The sequence below is a fragment of the Arvicola amphibius genome, chromosome 2 (genome assembly GCF_903992535.2).
Source record: "Arvicola amphibius chromosome 2, mArvAmp1.2, whole genome shotgun sequence".
In the NCBI taxonomy this organism is placed as follows: Eukaryota; Metazoa; Chordata; class Mammalia; order Rodentia; family Cricetidae; genus Arvicola; species Arvicola amphibius.
The window spans coordinates 4295369-4316809 of record NC_052048.2 but is presented as its reverse complement, the minus strand read 5'-3'; the positions used below and the strand labels follow the sequence as shown (position 1 = coordinate 4316809).

Sequence of the window (21441 nt, the reverse complement as noted above, 5' to 3'; positions counted from 1 at the left end):
GGCGGTCAGAGCTTTGGCCCCAGCAGAGCAGGTGGCTCTTGTTGTTGCTGTGAGGGCGGTGAGAGCAACACTTGTCTTTTTTTTTTTATTATCTCAGAAATTTTGTTTCCACGATTTATTTTGTAAAAAGATGTAAATAGCAAATCTGTGGGCCAGGCTAGGTTGACTTTTGTATTTTAAGGTAATTGCCATATTATTAGTGTTAGTTTAAATTCAGCGTCTTTACACACTTGCGTATGAACAGTGTATATGAACAGTTCTTGTTATTCAGAGAGGTGCTTGCCACACTGAAACTTCTCAGAAAATGGACAAGAACTGAGAAGAAAATGGGAAAGAAAACAGGGTTGCACGGATGTCACTTGTCATTAGGCAAGCCTTTCCTTCTAAACCCTGAGAGGCTACACTTCATGCAATAGAGTTATCATTTACGGTCCATTCTGACATAGAAATTTCAACCTATACCTTCTAATATTTACTTCTTTTAAAAGTAAATAAAATATCTGTGCGTGGTAGTACGTACCTGTCATCGCGGCACGCGGGGACCACAGCAGGAGGCTGAGGAGTTTGAGGTCATCCTCAGGGCATCGTGAGCTCCCTGCCAGCCTGGGCTTCATTCAACCTTGTCTTCCTTACGAGTTAAATATAAAAGAGTTTCCCACCTTCCCTGGAAGATATGGCGATTACAAAGCCTCGTAGGCCAAAACTCAGATCGCATCTCTCCAGGGGCAGGCAGAGCGATTCTCCCCCGCTAACCTTTCTATTGACAAGCTCTGCCCCTGTGGAAACTGTTAAGACGTAAGTAAAGGTAAGCAGTGAAGTGAGCAGCCTCTAGGACGGCAGCTTCTGAAGACAAAGGACAGGGCCCTGACCACCCTCCTGCCAGGTCACAGGTCAACAAGGTGCCCGGTGGCAGTAGTTCCCGGGTGTGTGATTCATTTTCTCTGCAGCTTTGTGTATACTAGAAAAGAAGCCACTACTCTGAATCTGACTTATGAAATCAAAGTTGTTTTTTGTTTTGTTTTGTTTTTATAAAAGATTATAGTTAAAGCCCCAAGTCTGACGCCTGCACCCTTCTGTCACCTTGCACGTCACTTCTGTGCTCTGATAACGTCTTGCGCACTTAGTTGGCTGGAACTGTTTTTTTTTTTTTTAATAATACTAGTTTTGAATCTATTATGGCCAGAAATTATTTTTTCAATGAGCATTTTCTTCCAGCATTTCTAAATGCTCTCCTCTATAGAATTGTAATAGGGTAGGGTAATCAGAACATACACAGCACACAGCGGTCACTGAGAGTGGCCTCTCTGGGCGTTTGGTAACAAATTGGCCTCTAGCAGAAGCGGAATGAAGCAGAAAGAGACGGCCTCTATCACCTAGGTATTTGCGAACTGTTCACGTCAGCGTCACTGGAGAGCTGCCTGACAGTGGCCCTTGCAGGCGCAGGCCAGGACACTCCATGAATGGATTCTTTTACCCTCTGGGTGGTGTTTATCAGCTGCCTTGCTGGGTGTTGTTACACCAAGGCCTTTCCGTTTGTTGTCGTGTTAACTCCTTCAGCAGCGCAGGGAGCAGACATCTCTGAGGACCTAGACATGGAGGAACTATCAGGTCCATGGCTGAGTCTCCGTCTTAAGCTGTGAGGAGCACCTTACTATGAAACCGCGGACACGTTTCCTTTTTTCTGTTCCCTTGGTCCATGTGTGTCACATATGTTGCTGTGAGGTCTTGGGTAATGTGCAGTGGATCCGTGCAAATTCACAGGAGTGTGTGTGTGTGTGTGTGTGCATGTACATGCATGCATGCTCCTGAATGTGCCTATGCAAGCTTGCATATTGGAATTGTTGATATTACACATTCTTGTGTCTCAGGCAAAACTGTCATTTAAGAATGAATTGCTATTTTGTGTCACTTTGTCCTGCTGGAGAAGAACGTTGAGGTGTTGTCTGTAGCCCCCAGTCAGTGCTGTGTTACAGCCCCTTTATTGGTGTCTAAGGGCGTCCCCTCTACTCAGGGCCATCGAGGCAGGGGTTTGGGTGTCACTCCGTGGTGCGCGATAGGAATGCAGTGACTTTGTTAGAAGAACAGAGTGAGATTACGTCTAAGATATGCATTATTCATTTCCAGCTCAGATTTCAGAGTCAGTGACTGGCAGAGACTGAGCTCATGCGAGATGGAAATAAAACGGGACCTGCGGCTGTTCCAGGCACGCTACTTAAAAGTCTTTGAAACAATTTATAAATTAGCCAGTATGACTTTCGCTACTGAGTACGCGATAAGAGAGACTCCCTGGTTGGGATGAACCCCCAGTGTTTCACCCATGACTCAGCCATTCAGGGGAGGAGCGGGAGCTGGCAGGCTCCACACATCTCTGCCACTTGCTGCCAGCATTCCTCCAGGGAGACACCGTGGCCTGCGGTGGCAAGGAGACAGTGCGCTCGGACGAGTCCACTGCTAACTCTGGCGTTATATTCTGTGACGCCTACCATCAAGCCTTTGTTGACTTAATCTTATTACGTTTTCCATTCCTTGTCTATAAAACAGAATTAGTAGCAGTGGCTTCCGAGGACACCTTTGAGTGTGAAATAGGAGCCAGGTGTGGCACACACTTGTAAACCCACCACCTAGGAAGTGGAGTCGGGAAGGGTGGGAGTTTAAGGTCGTGTTTAACGGCATAGTTTAGAAGACAGAGCATGTGGAATCAGCGGTCTCAGCTGTGAGCCTGGCTAAGTTGATGGTACATTTGGGACCTTTTAATAGACTTTCAGCTTGGTCTCTGACGGCCACAATAACTATGGCATTAGTAATCACTAGCTAATGATATACCAGCCAGTGCTGGTGTCCTCTGTATGGCAGGATTATCCCAGCTGCTCTCCTCACGTTTGTGTTAGTCATCAGATTAACCACTGCAGCAGAGCGTCCTTTCTTCTTCTTGCAGATGGGGGGACGGAGAACTCAGAGAATCAGTTAAAGCCAGGCATGGTGACGCATGCCTGCAACCCCAGTGCTCAGGGGGTAGAGAGAGGAAGGTCCGAGTTCAAGGCTGCTTCCAGCTACATAGTGATTTCCAAGCCAGCTTGGATTTCATGATATTCTGTCCTCAGATGGGGGATCAGGGGCAAAAGACTTACATCTAAAACAGTCCATGAGTAAAGGAATGGAGTCAGAATTCAGGCTGTGAAACCTGCGGGTCCCACCACACTGCTCTAGTAGCAAGTACAGTTCCATGCTTGGCTTTCAGCTGAGCCAAGCAACTAGATTTCATTTGTTAAAGGAATTGTGACTTAGTGTTTTGTGCTTTCTTTCTTCTTCTTTCTTTCTTTCTTTCTTTCTTTCTTCTTTCTTTCTTCTTTCTTTCCTTTCTTCCTTTCTTTCTTCTCTTTTGGTGTATAATCTAATCAGGAAGAATACATCTCTGTGTCTTACTATTTGCATTTTGCCTAAATCCACATGAAAAGTGGCATGGCCAACACACACTAGAGGATTCCTTCACAGCCCCCATTGTGCTTAAATTCTGTCTGATTCAACTCCGAAAGCTTCATCTCTAACAAACGGTACATGGGCAAAAGAGATATAACTGTTTTCGATGACTAGAACATTATCAAGTGGATAAAGATTTAACAATAATTGGGAGGGAACATAGTATTGGCTGCTTATTTCACAAGGGGATGTGAATATCCCTTTGTTCATTGTTACCATGTTGCATATACTACCTTCCTATTACCCATTTAGCAGATATACAGGCTACCAAATCAACTAACATTCTAGTATAGCGCATGTATTCAAATAATTCTATTTTATTTACTAATGCTCTTGGCATACTAGAGTATTGATGCTGATAACTTTATTATTATATGTTATTATGTGTTGTATTTTGTGATTAATCTGATGCCATGCTTTGACAAACATATCATGATATATCAGAGACTCAGGGAGTCTCTGAACTATCCGCATGTGTTACGTTACACATCATCCTGATATACTGGACAGTTATCACCCATATCAGATCAAAGCAAAGTGATCTTTTCCAAAATATAGATAGGTAGATAGATAGATAGATAGATAGATAGATGATAGATAGATAGATAGATAGATAGATAGATAGATAGATAGATAGACAGACAGATACTACCTGCTGTCTCAAGCATCTGATGGGTCCTTAGACTGTATCTCTCATAGTTAAGGATGGACTAGAGTGTAGTGAGATTTGTCTTTGGCTCTCTCCTGTGCCCCTTTGTATTGAGTCTGTGCTTATTTCAGGGATTTTAAGCAGTTAGTAGAGTTTAATTTACCAGACGCAGAATAAGCCAACCTCACTGGGTGAGCAGCTGCTCCCGTCAAAGCAGAGGCAGATGTGGTGGGAGGGAGTGGGGAGGGAAGCCTGGCATCTCATCAGTCTCTTTGGGTATTGTGAAGTCTACTATGGTAGAGTCTACCCCATGGAAGTGACTGAAAGTGGCAAACTGCCCCAAGCCATCGTGGAACAATGACTGTCACACCCCTGAAGACGTGGTCCGATTTTGGAAAAGATCACTTTGCTTTGATCTGATATGGGTGATAACTGTCCAGTGTATCAGGATGATGTGTAATGTAACACATGCTGATAGTTCAGAGACTCCCTGAGCCTTCCTAATAAAAAGCTGAATGACCAATATAGCAAGACAGAGGCAGGATAGTGGGGGGTTGGCAGCAGAGAGGATGAGTAGGAGGAGAAATTTAGACTCAAAAAGCAAAGAAGAGAGAATGATGGGAAAAGAAGAGGAAGTTGCCCAGGGGCAGCCACCAGGCAGTCACCAGCCAGTTACTAAGTAGGACATACAGAATGAAAGGAAGATTAAACTCTCTGAGGTAAAATGTAGATGAAGAGAAACAGGTTAATATGAGTTATAAGAGCTAGAGGGACAAGCATAAGATAAGGCCACACATTTGTAATTAATATTACGTCTCCACATCATGGTTTGGGGGCTGATGAGCCAAGAAAGCCTGCTACATTCTCCACGGCACTGAACACAATATAAGTGGCCATTGATAATACATGCTGTTTTCACCATTAGTAAATAAATCTCTACAGAGTTCTGCTGTCTTGATAGACCCCACACAGACACTTAAGGGATTGTGTTTACACATGGACCTGTGTATCCCAGTGGTGTGGGAGGTCCTTTTGTCTATATATTGCTTTTATTGGCTAATGAACAAAGAAACTGGCTTGGCCTGATAGGGTAGTAGACAGAGCTAGGTGGGGAAAACTAAACGGAATGCTGGGAGAAAGGAAGGTGGAGTCAGAGAGAAGCCATGGAGCTGCCAGAGACAGACTCTGGGAACTTTAGCCAGTAAACCTCTGTCACGTGGCAATGCACAGATTAATAGAAATGGGTTAAATTAATATGTAAGAGATTAGTCAATAAGAAGCTAGAGATAATTGGCCAAGCAGTGATTTAATTAATCAGTTTCTGTGATTATTTTGTGTCTAAGCTAACCGGGCAGCCGGGAGCCAACCATCAGCCTCCCGCTACATCTCAGGGTGTGGCCCAGGACCAGCAGCAGGATTGGAATTTGTAGGAATTCGGATTCGGATTCTGGGGTCTCAACCCCACACCTGTCAATCAGAACGTGACGATGGGATGGACCAAGGTTTTTTAGGTGATTCTGAACCAGGCTCCTTGGCCTTCTCTAATGAGGAAGCAGCAATGAGAATCGAGTAAGAAAAAACAATCTCCAGCCATGCTTACATATCCCCTGCAGTCCTGAAATCATGATCCAATAAGCAACCTTTAAGAGTTCTTTTGTTATTTTTTATTATCTATTTTCCTGGCACATTATTTGTTAACAAGTGTCTTGAGTAAGACAACAAACATCACACTGAAATCTCAATACCTTTATTGTGTGAAAATGACTCCAAATAGTTTACCTTCCCTTACATGATATAGGTGACATTTATAGACAGTCCCTTCAGAAAAATCCAGCGAGATGCAGCTGCTCTTCTTCCGCGAGTGGTCCATTGACTTCGTGACCATAGGAAGAGGTTAAGTCTCATTGTTACAATATTTATTGTGTGGAAGCTCTTTGCATCCAGTCCTTACAGAAAATAGCGTCACGTTTACGTTTACGAGTGATCCGTGGGGCCAGGAAGGGAAGAGAAATAATAAGAGGTATTTGACAGGAGACATTTATATCCCTCAGTAACCTTGCCTAGCATCTCTGTCAACAACACTGAGTGAAGAAAACAGATAAATTGAAAGTAGGGAAAATATCGCAAGGCCAGAATATAAATATACACTGAGACAGGTAAATGACAGTAATTCTAATTTTTTAATGTTTTGGGTGGGTACCTTCTTGCCATGGCAAATGGAGAAATATCTTACCCACGCATCTCCCTGCCTTGCTCCCGCTTCCCACTCATGATTATTTAAGGGATGTATCTGCAGCCCATGATGTCAGCAAGGCCACTGTGTGGCAAGACCTGGGACCCTCTGTCTGGAAACAGACCCGACATTCAGAGAACATTTCAGCCCTGCTTAGCTCTCCAGCGCACAAGAAGCAGACTTTCCCCTGTACAGACAAAACTGTCCCTCTACAGATTGTGGGGTTTAGAAGCAAAGAGCTGTAGATGATATGTCTGAAAATAGGTTAAAATTATTTTTATCTTTTGATCCTTTCCATTACTAACAAATACTTCAAGGGTTTTCTTATTAATAGAGATTTCTACCAGTGGCGGACTGACCTCCCAAAGCCTTCAGGGACCAGGGCCCTGTTGCTTCTTGGTACTGATGTTCAGGGCTCTTGATACTGTCTCCTCGGGCTTCGTATAGTGTGGCACGACATGGCCCACCTGGACCTGTGTCTGGCCCCAATGAGTAACTTCTGAAAAGCCCCACACTAATGTCCACTTATACTCTTGGGCCTCCTTTCACCGTATGAAATGGGAGCTCTGGCCCAGATTCCCAGGAGATCTTGCATTAGCATGCCTTCCCCTTCCCTGCCTGGAAACCAGAACACCCTGTCTTCTGGGCATGTCCCACATCCTGCCAGCTCAGGAAGTGGGCCCTTCAGTCTGGCATGAGAAACTCTAGTTCTTTCCCTAATGCCATAAAACCTTTAGCATGAAGTATTCAATAAAAATATTTCTAGAACATTCTTGTACACACTACCAATAAAAGAAAAAATTATTAGTCCATGCAAGGCTGTGGATAAGAAGACCCCAATCTCAGCTTATACAGGCTAACTTATTAGCATATGTTGAGTTTGCTCAAGCACTATAACAATATGACACAACGTACCAAAGTTAAAAGAAGTATATTTAAGGTACTTTCTGCGCAAAGTGGGTAACTTGGATGGTTTTCTATTTTCACTAGACTCTCTAGTTGGGCAGTATTTCCTACCGTTTAACTGCCTCGTACGGGTACACGACAAACATATCAGCATCCATCTTCCTCCAGAGAGCTTCCCTCAGCCTCCATGAGGTCAGTTGCACCATCTGTACATTCCCACCGCTAACATGATGTTCACGCCTTCATTGCATATACCTTGACTCTATCACGCTGGGTCAGCCTGGAGTGAGACTGTGGTTTTCGTCTCTCAGTTCCCAGAGTCGAGTATAGACCGTGTTGCCCTGACGTCAGTAGACGGACGGGTGGTGTGCTGTTGATGTGGCCAGGCTATGACTATGTGCTGGAGCTCAGGCCTAGTGAAGGTGACACAGGAGGGGCTCTTTGATGTGGAGGGTCTATGATGCTGTTTAAGATGCTGGCCAGTCTGTCCTGCTCCCTAGAAGGTACGTGTCTCGTAGTGAGGAAGGAAGGAGAGCTGGGCGATTGCGATTTCAGCCCAGCGTCCTCCAGCGACCAAGACAATTATGTGGGAGAAATCTCAGTCCTGTTGGCAGAGACTAAGGCGAAAGCCCAGGCATGTACTTCGGGATGTGACAAGAGCGGGTTTGGAACAAAACAAAACAAGGTTCCTTTGGTTCAGTTCTGCAGATCCTCCCTGTGAGGGTGGGGAGTGAACCCTGCACTGCACGGGAACGCTTAAAAATGTACTTAAAGACGTGAAATGAAGTAGGGGGTGGTTGCCGAAGAGAAAGGGGCTCATTGGGATGGGAGGAGGTGGTGAGGGGAGTGGAAGAATGCCATGGGACAATGGCCTGTAGCCTGTCACTTGTATTTTCAATAAACGCCCATTGGCCAGCAGCCAGGCTGGAAGTACAGGTGGGGAAAACAGGCCGGAAGTAGAGATGGGGCAGTGAGAATTCTGGAAGAGGGAAGTTTCAGCCTGCAGTCGTCACCCAGATGCAGAGCAATCAAGCTGGTGACTGCCTCTCCAAAAAAAGGTACTAAGCCACGTGGCTAATACAGACAAGAATAATGGGCTATGTAAGTTATAAGAAGTTAATAAGAAGCCTGAGATACTAGGCCAACCATTTTGTGATTAATGTGGTCCTCTGTGTGTTTCTTTGGGACTTAACGACTGTGGGAACTGGGTGGGACAGAATCCTCGGCCAACAAAAATGGTGCCCAACGAGTGGACAACTGCATTCATATAAAGCCTGAGAGAGCTTGGGAAATAATTCTAGACAAAAAGAGCAGAGTTAAGCATGGATTCTTTTCAGCAACATTTTCTCAGGTGGGCACTGCCACAAAACACTTAAATGGTGTTTATGAATAGCCTACAGCATGCTTCTGGTGGCGGCACATACCTTAAAAATGCCATAGAGTTGTGGCAATAAACATGGCTTTGGCCAGTACCTCCACCATGAAGTTAGATTCTCAGAAACCTAAGGAATGGGATGAATCTAGCCATCAAAGCCATGGCTCTAAATCCTAGCCACATCGCTTAGCAAATTAAAGACTCATGTGGTTAGAAAAAGAGAGATATACAGTAAGATAGATTCAGATAAAAAAAACTTAAATAGTTTGCAATGTGTTTTAAAATAAATGTAGGTTTTGGAGAGAAAAGAAAAAAAGGATAAAGTCCTTACAAATAAAAAGAAAGAGAGTAGTTGGGGTATGGTGGCACACACCTTTAATTCCACCATTTGGGAGCAGAGGCAGGTAGATCTCTGTGAGTTCAAGGACAATCTGGTTTACAGAGTGAATTTCAGGACAGCCAAAGATACACAGAGAAGAAATCCTGTCTCAAAAAGCCAAAAATTAAAAATAAATATAAAAGAAATGAGGTTAAAATAAGCTGCGTAAGATGAAAATGTACAAGAATCTGGATACCTGTATGTTATTGTGTTATTTAAATTGTTTGATGGATGAGGAAGGAACAAAAGCTGCTAAAAGACATTTGATTATAAATGCTGCTGGAATAATCCAACATATGTATTTTGAAAATATCTTGACTACAAAATTTAAGTCAAAAGTATGTTACTTTGGAGAAGAGGTTTTGCTTTTGTTTCCACAGGAAATGAGAGGCTGTGGATTCATTCTGGGTTAAGAAAAATCAGATTTGATCAAGGAAGACCCCTGAGAAATATCCAATAGGAGCAGATGGCCCAGATGATCCAAACATTTCAAAAGACCTCTGTTATAGTTTCCTTTGAGTTCTGCATAGAGCAGTTTTCAAGACTGCTAGCTGAGATGATCAAGCCTCACAGAAATTTTCGGTCAGGACTTTACCATAATTCAAAATCTTCTTTAGGTCCCCATAAGATGATCAGTGCCCCCAATCAGCAGGAAGTAGCCTGGAAAACTATGCCCACATTCCCAAAAAATGGATTATGTATATTTGTCTTTGTTTAGAGTGTTGGTTACAAGTTGTTATGGATAATGGTCAGGAGAAAAGCTAAACAAAGGAGATTAGATTCAGAGTTCTTGTGTAAAGAAAAGGGGGGAGGTGCTGTGGGACAATGGTCTGTACCCTGTGACTTCTATTTTTAATAAACACTGTTTTGCCAGTAGCCAGGCAGGAAGTAGAGGTGGGGGCAGCGAGAATTCTGGGAAGAGGGAAGTTTCAGCCTGCAGTTGTCACCCCAGATGCAGAGCAATCAAGCTGTGACCTTCCTCACCGAAAAAGGTACTAAGCCACATGGCTAATACAGACAAGAATAATGGGCTAATGTAAGTTATAAGAGTTAATAAGAAGCCTGAGCTACTAGGCCAACCATTTTATGATTAATGTAAACCTCTGTGTGTTTCTTTGGGACTTTACAAGTTCAGGAACCAATCAGGACAGAAACCTCGGCCAACAGATGAATGTGATTAAGACTTATTATATATGTGTATGAAAATGTCATAAGATCTGTTGTTGTGTATTATTATACATGCTAATAAAATAATAAATTTCACCAGGTGGTAGAGGCACATGCCTTTAATCCCGGCACTCAGGAAGCAGAGGCAGGTGGACCTCTGTGAGTTTGAGACTAGCCTGGTCTACAGAGTGTGTTCCAGGACTGGCTCTAAAGCTACACAGAGACACTCTGTCTTGACAAATCAAAATGTAAAATAATAATAGTAATAAAATTTAAAAGTACTTTTAAAAGGAACTTGCTCCCGACTTAGAAGCATGACCTGCACAGCCTCTCATCTCCCCTGCCCTGCACCCGCATGTCCGTGTTGCAGAACCGCCTCCCCAAATCTTACTTTATTTCCATTCACATCGCTACGGTTTCCAATGGTGTGCTTCTCTAGAATGTCACCTGGAGCTTACAGTGGTCCTCCTGCCTCACCTCCAGAGTGCTGAGATGACAGGCATGGGACCACCACACCCAGCTAATGACCAATCTTGCTCAGATTGCAGAAAGAGTATCTCAGGATCCTCATCGTATCAGCAAACATCTCTGCCCATCTTCCTGAAGTGTATCTGAAGCCACGCCCCTTCCCTGCTGGAGAGCCTAGCCACCTCCTCATCACCCCTCTGTCCTGTATCTCTACCCTGCCTTTTCCATGCTACAGCTACATTTTCTTACAGTTCTGCTGTGGGTCTCTGTCTGTTATGCTAGGATGCTCTCTCTGCCCCTGTCCCATTGCTGGGCTGTGGCTCCTGTATCTGCCTTCAGCTAGGCTGCCTGCAGTGTGGCTCCTGGCTTCCCCTCATCTCCCCAGTACCCACTTGACAGGGCTCTGTGAGGATGACATGAGAAAGACACAGAAGGCCCTTAGACAGGCTGCTGTGGCTGTCACTATTATTAGACCTTTTCAAGCCCACATTTTAAGGGAAGCCTTCTATATTTTCCTATTAGATTTCTTTAAACTTTTATAATTCTCTGAGTGGCATGGAACCAAAAGTGTTCTTCCAGAGAGAGAGGAGAGGAGAGAGAGAGAGAGAGAGAGGAGGGAGAGGAGGAGAGAGGAGAGGAGAGAGAGACGAAGGGAGAGAGAGTGTTTATTTCAGACTCTACTGGATATACACTAATCAGATTAAATTCAATTTATCATTGTAAATGTTCTGAGCTATCTTTTTTTGAGCTAAGATCCTAGAGGTATTTTTCTTTTTTATAGGTTATATTTCTTTTTTATTGTTTTTATTGAGCTATACATTTTTTCTCCACTCCCCCCCCTTCTTCCCCTCTCCCCTTTTACCCTCTCCTATAAGCCCCATGCTTCCCAATTTACTCAGGAGTAAATTGTCTTTTTCACCTTTCTATGTAGATCCATTTATGTCTCTCTTAGGGTCTTCTGTGTTGTCTAGTTTCTCTGTGGTTGTGGCCTGTAGGCTGGTTTTTTTATTTCATGTCCAAAAGCCACTTCTGAGTGAGTACATATTATATTTGTCTTCTCTGGGTCTGAATTATCTCACTCAATATGTTTTTTCTAGATTTATCCATTGCCTGCAAATTTCAAGTGGTCATTATTTTTTCCTGCTGTGTGGTACTCCATTGTGCAAATGTACCACATTTTCCTATCCATTCTTCAGTTGAGGGCCATCTAGGCTGTTTCCAGGTTCTGGCTATGACAAATAATACTGTTATGAACAGAGTTGAGCACTTATCTTTGTGGTATGATTGAAAGCCTTTTGGGGTATATACCAACAGTGGTATTTCTGGGTCTTGAGGAAGGTTGTTTCCTGATATTCTGAGAAATTTTCATACTGAAAATCCAAGGGGCTGTACAAGTTTGCACTCCCCACCAGCAATGCAGGAATGTTTTCCTTACCCCACATCCTCTCCAGCATAAACTGTCATCATTGTTTTTGATCTTGGCCCTTCTTTCAAGTGTAAGATGGAATCTCAGAGCTATTTTTATTTGCATTTCTCTGATGGCCAAGGATGTTGAACATTTCCTTAAGTGTCTTTCAGCCATTTTAGATTCCTCTGTTGAAAGTTCTCTGTTTAGGTCTGTACCCCATTTTTTATTGGATTATTTGTTCTTTTGATGATGTCAAGTTTCTTGAGTTTTTTGTGTATCTTGGAGATCAGACCTCTGTCCAATGTGGGGTTGGTGAACATCTTTTCTCATTCTGTAGGCTGTCGTTTGTCTTGTTGACCATGTCCTTTGCTTTACAGAAGCTTCTCAGTTTCAGGAGGTCCCATTTATTGTTTCTCTCAGTGTCTGTGCTACTAGGGTTATATCTAGGACTGGTTTCCTGTGCCGGCTTTCTCTTCTATGAGGTTCAATGTGGTTAATTTTATGTTGAGGTCTTTGATCCATTTGGACTTAAGTTTTATGCATGACAATAGATATGTATTTATTTGCATTATTCTCCATGTTTATAACCAGTTATGCCAGCACCGTTTGTTGAATATGCTTTGTTTTCTATTTATAGTTTTGGCTTCTTGTAAAACATCAGGTGTTCGTAGGTGTGTGGATATATATCTGAGTCTTCAATTTGATTCCATTGGTCCTCCTGTCTATTTTTATGCCCCTACCAGGCTGTTTCAGTACTGTAGCTCTGTAGTAGAGTTTTGAAGTCAGGGGTTGTGATGCCTCCAGAAGTTCTTTTGTTGTACAGGATTGTTTTGACTCTCCTGGGTTTTTTGTTGTTGTTGTTGTTTTGTTTATCCATATGAAGTTGAGGATTGTTCTTTCGAGGTCTGTGAGGAATTTGCTGGGATTTTGATGGGCATTGCATTGAATCTATAGATTGCTTTTGATAAGACTGTCATTTTTACTATGTTAATTCTACCTACCTAAGAGCATGGAAGATCTTTCCATTTTCTGGTGTCTTCTTCAATTTCTGAACTGTCTTCTAAAGTACCAATACAGAGGAACTTAATAATACTGGATAAATTGAATTAATGTCTTTGCCATTTTAAAACCATGTTCCACTGGGCTAGATAGATGGCTCCACGTTTAAAAGTGCATGAAGTTGGGTGATGGTGGCACACACCTTAAATCCCAGCACTCAGAAGTCAGAGACAAACGGATCTCTGTGATCTCAAGGCCAACTTGGTCTACAACAGCGAGTTCCAGGAAGCTAGGGCTGTTAAACAGAGCAACCCTGTCTTGGAAAACAAAGACAAACAAACAAAAAATTGCAGACAGCTCAGGCAGAGGACCTAGCCTAGTTCAGTTCCCAGCACCCATGTTAGATTATTTACAGCTGCCTACAATGCCAGCTCCAAGGAATCTGACGCCCTCTTCTGGCCTCTGAGGACACTGCAGTCATGTACACATACCCACACATGGAAACACAAACACATGCTCGATTCAAAATAGTAAAACTACATCTTTAAGTTGTGTTGAATGAAAACCTGTAGCACATAATAAATAAAATAAAGCGAAGGGCTTTGCAGTGTGGATGATCCTGGGGGAGGGACCCTGAGCTCAGAGTTGCTGGAGTCCTGACATTCACGCTCCAATAATGTTCTGTGTACTGTGTCCCCTGCCGCAGGTCTGCGTGGTGGCCTACCTTGGACTTTTCATGCTCTGTGTCTCATACCAAGTTGATGAGAGAACATGCGTCCAGTTTTCTATGAAAGTAAGTTGTTCCTCCTTTTTTTGGAATCATTACATAGGAAGAAACGTGAATCAAAATAAAGAGTGCTTTTCAGTGTTACCTGTCTGATGAGTCTAGAAACTTCACTTTCAGGCAGCCCGAAATGTGTTTGAGGAGGATGTTGGTCCAGACGCAGAGGTAGTGCCAGTCCTTTGACCTAATTTCCATGAGTTAGGTGGTTCCCAAGCATGTGCAGTGGGAACTTCAGTGCTCCTAAAAAAGAGTATTGAACAGTCACCAGCTCCAGGAAAACCCTGGGCAGGGAAAGGTCTCCCTGGGTGCCCACTGCCATATCTTGGGGTTATTTGGATGGAATGTTTCAATAATAAAGTAATCTGAGTGTATTTCCTCTTGTTGATGGGATCACTTAGACAGAAAGGGAATTGGGTGAAGTCAGTGGGTCCTGCCAAGAGTCTGTGGGAAATGGCAAGGCTGTGCATGACTTGATGGCTTGGCAATTATCTGTCTCTCGTTGCTGTGAACTTTTTGCCTGTAGTGGAAAGCATATTTGGTTGCAGTCTCTTTAAGTACACAGCAGATTATACTTACACACTTCCGTCGGAGGGGAGGAGCGTAGAGCAACCTGAGCAGCCTGGCTGGTGGGTTTCACTCAGTGCCATCGCCAAGGATAGAGACCGCTCTGTATGTTTCTCTTGTCCCTCTGCCATTGACTTTTCTCCTGGGTGTGTTCTTCTCTACAATCGGGAAGCATGAAACCCAAGAATAAGTCAACAATGTCATTTAACAGCCACAAAGATACAAGATAGGATGTGTTAGTGGGGATGTAGCTTGGTGAGTACCGCGCTTGCCTAGTGTGGCCAAAGCCCTGGATTTGACTCCCAGCACCAAATAAATGAAGCCTGGTGGCGCCCGACTGTAATCTCTCCATTCATGAAGTAGAAACGGGGATCAGAAGCGCAAGGCCGGCCTCAGCCATATACCGAGCTGGAGACCAGCTGAGCTACATGGAATCCTGTCTCAAAAGGAGGAGGAGGAGAGGGAAAATGTCAGATACTCAAAGATGCTGGTGTAAAAAGCAATGTGCTCATTTGAAGGACGGATGTGCCTCATCTTGTGGGTGCTGGAAACTGAGCCTGGGTCCTCTGGAAGAGCGGCAGAGTTCTCAACCCCTGAACCCCCTCTCCAGCCCTGGAATGAACTTTTTTGATAGAAGCATTTTTTTTTTAAGAAGACAAGAGAGAGCAGACACCAGTTCAGGCTCTTCTATGCTGAGGCTGGCCAGACAGCAAGGCAAGGTGGGAAGAAGAGGAAAGCTCCTTGACTTCCTCAGTCCCTTTGTGAGTCCTGGAAAAGCAGGGGTGAAGCCTCACTTTCAGTGAGTCCCCCTACCAGGCATCTCAATATCTGTACCTTAAAAAAGACAGGGGGCCGGGGAGGGAAGAAAAGAAAGAGAGTGACTGGCAGTGTCAGGCAGGCTGCAGACCCCACGGGCAGATCTCATTAGCTCTCTCCTTTCTCACAGGACAGACACACAGACAGGAGGCCCTTCCTCCTCCCTGAAGGGGACCTTCAGCCAGGCTGCTGCCACAGCAATCTAAGATTCTCTCTGTGGCATCTTCAGTCCTAAAACAGCTTTGCCCAGGCTCCATTAGGACGCAGTTCATGTCCCCATGCCTCCCATGTCGTCTTAGGGGAGTGAAATGGGCCTTCAGGCTTCAGGAGGGGCTTGTCAGTGCGTGGCTGCATTTTCACCCTATATCTCAGAGCTAAGCTCTTTAGTTTATTTTCTCTTATTGAGCACCCTGATAGACAGGCCAGACCATCATGCTACGGTGATGGAGTCTTCTGGTACAAACTCACACATGTACAGTGCTCATACACACACACACACACACACACACACACAAACACATACTCATACACATAAAACCACACTCACATACCCACACAAGCACACACACATGCACACTGCTCACACACACATACAAACACACACATACAAACACAAACACACTCACATACACATACAAACACACACTCACATATATATATCAGACAGATAAATACATGTTGTTGGAGCCCTGTTCATTTGTTCCTGGCCACTTAGATCCGAAATAACTACACAGAAACTACGTTATTTGCAATACTGTTTGGCCCATAGCTTAAAAGTATTTCTGGCTAACTCTTATATCTTAAATTAATCCATTTCTCTTAATCTGTGCATTGTCACATGGCTGCGGCTTACCGGCAAGGTTCAGCACGTCTGTCACCCCTCCCCAGTGGCTTCATGGCTTCTCCTTGACCTCCGCCCTCTTTCTCCCAGAATTCAGTTTAGTTTTCCCCACCTAGTTCTGTTCGTTCCTGCCATAGGCTCAAAGCAGTTTTCTTTATTCATTAACTAATAAAAGACAGAAGGACTTCCCATACCAAACACACTCACAAACACACAGACACACATACAAACACACTCTCACACACACTCACATGTACACAAACATATAAAAGCTCAGACACACACATACACATGCACACACGCGTGCACAAACATACATGCATGCACGCACTCCCCTGCTTTTAGACCAGGAGACCACCAGCGTTTTTCCTGCTTTTCCCTTGGACTCTGCCTCTGGACCTGGAAGGTCACTGGGTGTGGACCCTCCCACCTGCCCTCTGGGTGCTCTCCTGCCTTTGCTTGGGCTGCTTGGTGGCAGCAGAGAGGCCTTACCAATCTGGCCAGAGGGGAGATCATTAAATCCAAGCAGCCCCCCTCCTCCAGTGCCACCAACTGGGACAGCCTCAGCAGGTTCCAATTACAGCAAGGCAGGAGCAAGCTTGGGGATTACATAAGCACAGAGCTGGCCTCTAGGGATGTTCTGCAGGGACACCCACACAGTCTGCTGCCACATCCCAAGGTCACTCCACACACCTGCCTTCATTGATAGCTTATTCCCGTTGTGTGGGCAAAACAAGGTGCCTGGTTTTAAACTGTGGATTTCAAGGCAGAGCCTGTTGCTGTCAGGAAGGGGCCTTGCAGATGTCACCAGCAGGCCTGAGTGTGCAACTGTGACCTAAGAGACAAGAAGCTCTCCTGACTCTGATGGGTGCCCAGGTCACTTTGCTGAGGGATGAGGCACTTCTCGGCCCTTGTCCCTGAGCAGCTGGGTTCTGTATATTAAGGAGCTAGATTACAATTAAGCAATCTCTGTGTTTGTGTCAATGTTTACCCCTTCTGCAAGCTAATCTGCATAGTTCCGCCCGCTCGATGGAAAGCAAGGCAGACAGAAGAGCCAGTCCTGGCCGGTTCCTGGAAATGGCAGCCTTCCTTCTCCACTGGTTTAATTCCTGTGCCCGTCGGAGAGGCCGACTCTTGGTCCTCGTAGTGATAATAGGAAGTCAGGTTAGAAACAGCATTCCACATTTGCAGGTGAAGAGACACTGGTTAATATGTCCAATAGACGAGTCCCCTAGGTAGCGTTCAGGACTGAAACCTTAATCAGGTAGCCCGGTCCGGCCTGGCTCAGCTGCTGGTTCATGTCCTTCACTGTTGTGTCCTTGTTAAACGGTCTCTGGCAAATACGTGTCTGAGCCAAAATGTATCATTTAAACATTTTTAAACTGAATTTATTATTTGTCGTCTGTGTCTGTGTGCTATGATGTGTGTGGACAGGCCAGGGTGCATCTTGCGGGGCGTTGGCTCACCCCTCCCACCATGTGGGTCCCAGGTATGGAACTCAGGTCATCAGACTTGGTGGCAGGAGCCCCTCCCCACGAAACCGTGGTGCCAGCCAGCCCTGCTTTCTTTAAAGTAGACAAACGTCTTGTTGTCAACAAATGGGCTTTCCCCCGTAGTAAGTGTTCTAAATATCTACTGTTTAAGGACGTGTGTGCATCTGGGGGTGATTGTGATCGTGTGCACATGGCAGGGTATGCTCTGGGGAGAGGGGCAACTGCAGGATCTAGCTGGTGGTGGCCAAAACCAGAAACGTGTGGCCGCAATTCAATCTGGGGCTGTTCTGCTAAGCCGATGGCTACCCAGAGGGAAATGGCCACTTTTAACTGGGGTTCCTCCTGCTAGCGGTCACACGTGACCAGCATAAACTGGCTCTCACGCCAGGAATCTAAACCCCATCACCAAGCCCAAAGATTTCAGAATAATCCACAATATTTTTTAATATTCCATGCCGTTAGCCTTACACAATAAACCCATATTTTAACATCTAAACACACCAAGTCTTCATAAAATATTGTCACTGAGTGTTCTGGGGACAGCACCAAAGCACTCCTTTTAATATCACAAATTAAATAAATCCTTTCTAATTTTATAATGATGCCACTTGCATTTATCTGATTCTTTCCCTCCAAGGAAAAATAATCATGTCAAATACAAATTGTTCCTGTTATGTTTCTAAGATACACGATGTTTTAGCCAGGCATGGTGGTACCTGCCTGAAATCCCAGCCTTTAAGGGGAGGAGGCTTTAAGGCTGGCCTTGGTCAGACACCAGAATTGCTCCCAGTAAGGGGTAGCTTTTTTCTCTATGGAAGCATAAATCTTACCCTACAAACTATAGACACAAGTCCCAAAGTTTGTGGAACTGGTCTTTGTTTGGACCCCACACAGGGAAACCACTAAGAGAGGCATGTCTGGTGTGTGAACCCAGTCACAAGGGCATCTCTTGTGCCGTTACAGTGACATTTATTGTGGTTGTGTCAGTGAGAACCCAGGAGTTTCCGTCACAGTGTTCCAGAGCTGGGTAAACTAAGCCAGGGACCCTTAAGAAGGCACAATCCCTCCCGAGCACAGTTAGGACTTAGCCAGCACACCAACCCCAGAGCTAATGTATAGGCCACCTGCCTCCTGTCTCCACCATTCACCGTTTCTGCCCAGAGGCCACTCGCTTAGGGATCTTGACCATCATGGCTGTAGTGTGATAGCCGCTACATTCATTGCGTTCTGTTTTCCCATAACCTTTATTGTTAGCTGCTCAATGTGCAATAGTTTTGACCCAACACGGCACTCCTCGTAGTAAAGGAAGCCTGTCCTTTACTTTTGAATCCCATTTCCATCCTATGACCGGCCTTTCTCAACTTAAAGAATAAGTGCGTGTGTCACGTGGGAGAGAGGGCTTGTTTGGGATTCATTTACATACCTGCTAAATTAGACGTAAAACATTCCAGTCAAGCTAAGAGAGGTCATTGCAGGTCATGGAAAAAAAGCCAACAAGCTGCCCACATGACAAATAGTTTGAGCGTGATTCCCAGTAAATATCTCTGAAGCTGGCCACGGTGGCATGCATCTATGATGCCAGCACTTGAACACTGGAGGCAGGAGGATTGGGCAATCAAGCCAGTCCTCAGCCATAGAGCAAGTTCAGGGTCAGCCTGGGGTACCCGAGGGACCCTGTTGCAGAAATCAGTCATCTTGCTAATCAGCGTGAAGTATAGCCGTGTCTTGGTATTATGGCTTGAGAAGAGAATGGCCCTTGCCTCAGAGAACTCAGCCAAACAGCGTGGGCTAGTCTGCTTTGTGTGGGCCCCTCTCTTCTCTGTAACAGGAAGCCTTTTCTCTCTCTTCAGGTGCTCTACTTCCTGCTTGAGTGCCCTGGCCTGGTGGTCTGCACGCTGGGCCGTGGCATTCGCTGCCCACCACTGCTCCCTGATTGCCCAGTTTACCTGTGAGAGCTCTCTGGATTCTTGCCTGTGCAAACTGCCTTCCTCGGAGCCTCTCAGCAGGACCTTTGTGTACAGGGATGTGGCCGACTGTAGCAGCATCACGGGCACTTTCAAACTGTTCCTAATTCCTCCAGATGGTCCTCAAACCTCTTCTGTGGCCTTGTGTGCTTGCTGGCTTGCTTTGTGATGTGGAAACACAGGTACCAGGTCTTTTATGTGGGTGTTAGGCTGCGCTCCCTGATGGCTTCTGATGCTCAGCCACAAAAGGCCTAAGAGCTTGGCTCAAGGGTAGAGGAGGAAATAGAACCCTGACTAGCCAAGGTGAAAAAATGCAATTTCTAAAGGCAAACTTTGAAAACAATTATTCATTCTCTAAGGGAATATTTTTAGATTTTTTTCAGAAAACAAAGACCTTTTTTAGATCTCTATTGGTACATTTTAAAATGTTCTTGTGAGGACAGGGTGGAGAGATGAGATGGCTCACACGTCCTCCTGCAGAGGACCCGAGTTCAAGTTTCAGTTTCAGAACTCAAGTTGGGTGGCTCACACCTCCCTGTATCTCCAGTTCTGTGGGCATGGGGTACACCCCCACACATACAAAACCATGCACATAATTTTTTTTTTTAAAAAAAAACAACTTATTTTTTTAAAGTTTTTTTTTTTTATGAGAACAAGATTCAAGTTGATTTGACAAACCCTGAAAGGAAAGGATTGACAAGGGAGGGCTGAGCGACCGAGATCTCGTCCTGCATTCTGGGGCTTGCTCCTTACTCTCATCCGTGACTCATGTAGACCTCCTTTCCTGTCCGTCCAGTGTGATGGTGTGTGAACTGGCGTCCAAGGGCCGCTTCCTAGACTGGAGATTCTTCTAGTTCCTTCTACTACCTGCCATTATTCACGTGGTGTCTCTGAGAATGGTAGAGGTCTGGAGGAATATGAATCCTCTGTGCTGAATGCTTTTATTTTTCACAGCAGAGATGTCTTAAGGATTGAAATAGCTTTAAAAACCCAAACCTAGTAGAAACCGGAAAGGCTGAGTAAATTATAAACACCTGGGCTGGGGTGCAGCCTTCTGGCTGCCTAGCTCTGCTCCGTGAGTGGGCTGCAGCCTCCATGACGGTCCTCTGCAGCCTCCCTCCGCGACTGTCCACTTCACCTAATTGAAAGGTGGCTCCGTTGCATTCTAACGATGTAGAAAGTTTAAAATAATTATATTATGCCTGTAGTCTATCATCTAAAACAAATCATTAGAATAATTTCCAGCTAATTGTTCATTTATAATCGTGCTCAGAAGTCTGTTTAATGAGCTCTGGCTGTACTTAGGCAGCGCTGTTGGTGTTAAGAAAAATTATAGCCACAAGGGAAGATGTCTGAAGATCCCACTTTCTGGAAGCCAACCACTGCAGAAAAGAACTTGTGATTTACAACGCTCTTGGAGAAAAAAAGCAAGGGCATTTGTCATAGGAAACACACTATTAGCACAGGGGTGATGTGTTGGAAAGTGTCTCCCTTGACAACCAAGCACCTTTGTTGGTGATTGGGTAGCGCTGGTGAGTGCTCTCATAAGCTTGGCCTTCCTATGAAGTCCTGCTAATGCTGACTTTCTCAGTGGACCTAGACACAAATGTCTCAAAGTCATCATTTGGCGATATGTCCATGTTAGAGGGTGATTTAGTTTCGTTAGACTAAAGACACAGGTACTTTGCTGTGCTGCTGTCATCACTAAGTTCGGAAGAGCACCGAGGAAGGTGCTCACCTGGGAAACCCACGTCGTGTAAAAACCACCATGAATCTCTCTCTCAGTCTCTGTTTTTAAAAGTAGAAGCTCCAGGCCACAGTGCAGCCAAGTTTGCTCTCCAGCTTGCTTGTTCATTTACTTTGCTTCGTCAGAACATCTGCCTTAGAGGGGACATTCGTCCTCCTTTGCCCTTGAGGG

The 21441-nt window shown here is 44.8% G+C and overlaps 1 protein-coding gene across 1 annotated transcript in view; it reads left to right on the top strand.

Moving 5' to 3' along the window:
* Window positions 1-20115, top strand: part of Sspn (sarcospan) — a 44625-nt gene extending 24510 nt beyond the window's left edge. The window contains 4 exon segments of the mRNA XM_038319981.1: window positions 13768-13854; window positions 19410-19457; window positions 19459-19632; window positions 19635-20115. Of these exon segments, the coding sequence (XP_038175909.1) occupies window positions 13768-13854; window positions 19410-19457; window positions 19459-19632; window positions 19635-19778 (453 nt within the window). The 3' untranslated portion in view covers window positions 19779-20115.
* Window positions 20116-21441: the final 1326 nt, after the last annotated feature.